Source organism: Chiloscyllium plagiosum, chromosome 12 (genome assembly GCF_004010195.1).
Source record: "Chiloscyllium plagiosum isolate BGI_BamShark_2017 chromosome 12, ASM401019v2, whole genome shotgun sequence".
NCBI classification, from domain to species: Eukaryota; Metazoa; Chordata; class Chondrichthyes; order Orectolobiformes; family Hemiscylliidae; genus Chiloscyllium; species Chiloscyllium plagiosum.
Window position 1 is genome coordinate 50,664,373 of NC_057721.1, and position 2,615 is coordinate 50,666,987.

Here is a 2,615-nt window from a genome sequence, read left to right on the forward strand (position 1 = left end):
TTTCCCCCCCCACTCCCCACCTTTCAGTCTCACCTCCACCCTCCTATTTATCTCTCATCCTGATGATGGGCTTATGCCCAAAATGTCGACTCTCCTGCTCCTCGGGTGATGCCTGACAGGCTGCGCTTTTCCAGCACCATACTTTTCATCTCTCTCTCTCTTTACAGATGCTGCCAGATCTACTGAGGTTTTCCAGCAGTTTCTGTTTCTGTGCCTCTAGCTCCACTTCTTTGCTCCTTCCCTCCAAACAATACTATTGAGTTAATCAAATCTGATCTCCCATTCCAAATCCATCTTGATTATCAGAGTCAGTCCATGCCTTCCAATATTTTTTGTTTAATTTGGTATTATTGTCTGTTGTCCTTTTTCCAGTACTGATGTCAAGCTAACCAGTCATAGTTGTCTAGCTTGACCTTTCCAGAGAAAGTGAGGACTGCAGATGCTGGAGATCAGAGCTGAAAATGTGTTGCTGGAAAAGCACAGCAGGTCAGGCAGCATCCAAGGAGCAGGAGAATCGACGTTTCGGGCATGATGCCCGAAACGTCGATTCTCCTGCTCCTTAGTTTGACCTTTCCCACTATTAAAGCAGAGCTGTAATTGTGATACCCATCAATACAGTGGCACTACCGCAGCTTTTATTAAAGTTTGAAAAGTCATTGTCTGTCCACTTCTACATTCTTACAAGCTTGAAGCCTGACACAGTCCGTTTCCTGTTGATGCATTAATCTTCTTACCCTTTTGTCTGCAGGCTTTTGATTTTGTTTTCCTGTGTTGACTGAGGCAAGATATTGTATTAAAGCAATCTTGTTCCTTCCTTACCATGACAATCTCACTATTTACCATTTTTTTTGGCTGAGGCTAATTATGTACTGACTCAAGATATTTTGAATACTTTCTGTTAAAATTGAAAATTTGTAATCCTCTACATTCACCAACCTATTTTTAGTTTATATTCCGCATTATTATCTTCATACACCTCTCTCTTCAGTTGGTAAAATAATAGGATCTAAAATACAAACACAATTGTAATGTGAATATGCTTTATTCCTTAATTCAACATAGATAAACTTTAAATTCATCTATATATTATTAAAAGTGTTAATTTTAATATACAGTTCGCAACAGTCATGCTTTCTGTGTCATGATTTATTTTTCATGCTAATATGAGATGTTCTACCTCTCCAGCAAGGAGACCATTACAAAGATCATTACAGTCAGTGGTTACATGGGTGATAGATCTGAAACATACAGCCAAGGGAAACTTACAGTTAAATGTACGTACAGCATTAGTAAAATTTGAAAAGCAATGTACTTAGATGAGAAAAGATCCTATTTAGTAAAAAGGCAAATTAGTGGCTTGCAATTTTGCTCTCTGTTAAATATTTAATATGTAATATGCTGAAAAGTTAGTGTATCTGTGGCTAAAAGAATTGATGCATGCAAACTTCTAAATTTTGTGGTAAACATTGAGGAGATTTGGGTGTAATTTGAAATATGCTACTAATTGTTATGTAATGTATCATAATTCAGAATGTTGTCATGATTGATTTTTCCATGAATTATTTTTGTTCTCCATGCAATTCAGTGGAACCGGAAAGAACTGATCCTGATCCTAGTAAGTGGTGGCTAAAATTCAGCAAAATCTAAAAGATCAATATTTAATACTGTAGAGATGTAAACTGTGTGCATGGTTGAGTTATTTCCTATGTTGAGGAACTAGCTATAGAATGGACTGTTAGTATTGTGCAATGAGAAAGCTTAATAATCTTGATCTAAAATGTCCCTGAAGGAAGGCTTTCTAACTGGATTTTCTGCATTGGAACTAACATTAAAATGCATAATACCATTTAAATAGTTAAACCATAACAAATCTGCATTCTTTCTGAGGCACAAAAACCTTGCATGAAAGGTCAGCGAACCATGACTAACAAAAGAAATTCAAGATTGTGTTAAATCAAGGGAAAATACTTCTAAGGTTGGCCAAAGTAGTAACCTTGAAGATTGGGAGCATTTTGTAATTTGGCAAAGGAGGACCAAGACCCTGATGAAGAGAAAATAAATTTTAAGTAAACCAGCATAAACACAAACTTACTGTAAAAGCATCTATAGGTACGTTTCATAAAAAGGAAAAGATTAGGAAAGAAAAATTGGGAACATTAAAGGCAGACAGAAAAATTTACAACAGAGAATAAGAAATACTGCAAAGTAAATTGTTCATGCAAAAACCCTCCCGGGAATAGTAGATAATCGAAGAACCTTATGAGAATGAGGAGCAGAAGAAATTAGCATTATTTTGAAAAGTAGTAATATTGGAGAAATAAACAGGACTGAAAGTAAATAAATCATTGATCAACATGATCTATACCCCAGAATGTTGAAAGAGTGGTAACTCTAGAGATAGTGAATGCATTGGTGCTCATCTTCCAAATGCATAGGTTTTAAGACCATAAGACATAGGAGTGGAAGTAAGGCCATTTGGCCCATCGAGTCCACTCCGCCATTCAATCATGGCTGATGGGCATTTCAACTCCACTTACCCGCATTCTCCCCGTAGCCCTTAATTCCTTGTGACATCAAGAATTTATCAATCTCTGCCTTGAAGACATTTAGCGTCC

General features: G+C 36.7%; 1 protein-coding gene across 7 annotated transcripts in view; it reads left to right on the forward strand.

The window, feature by feature from the left end:
- The window catches only part of mpzl1l (myelin protein zero-like 1 like), a 50,382-nt gene that overhangs the window by 30,606 nt on the left and 17,161 nt on the right, over positions 1-2,615 (forward strand). For 2 of the 7 annotated variants that reach the window (XR_006313217.1, XM_043701040.1), the window contains exon 5: positions 1,586-1,615. The exons of the other annotated variants lie outside the window; for them this stretch is intronic. Coding sequence is in view for 1 of the 2 variants with exons in the window: in XM_043701040.1 (XP_043556975.1) it covers positions 1,586-1,604 (19 nt within the window). In the remaining variant the exon portion in view is untranslated. The remainder of the gene's footprint in view (positions 1-1,585; positions 1,616-2,615) is intronic. 7 annotated transcript variants of the gene reach the window in all.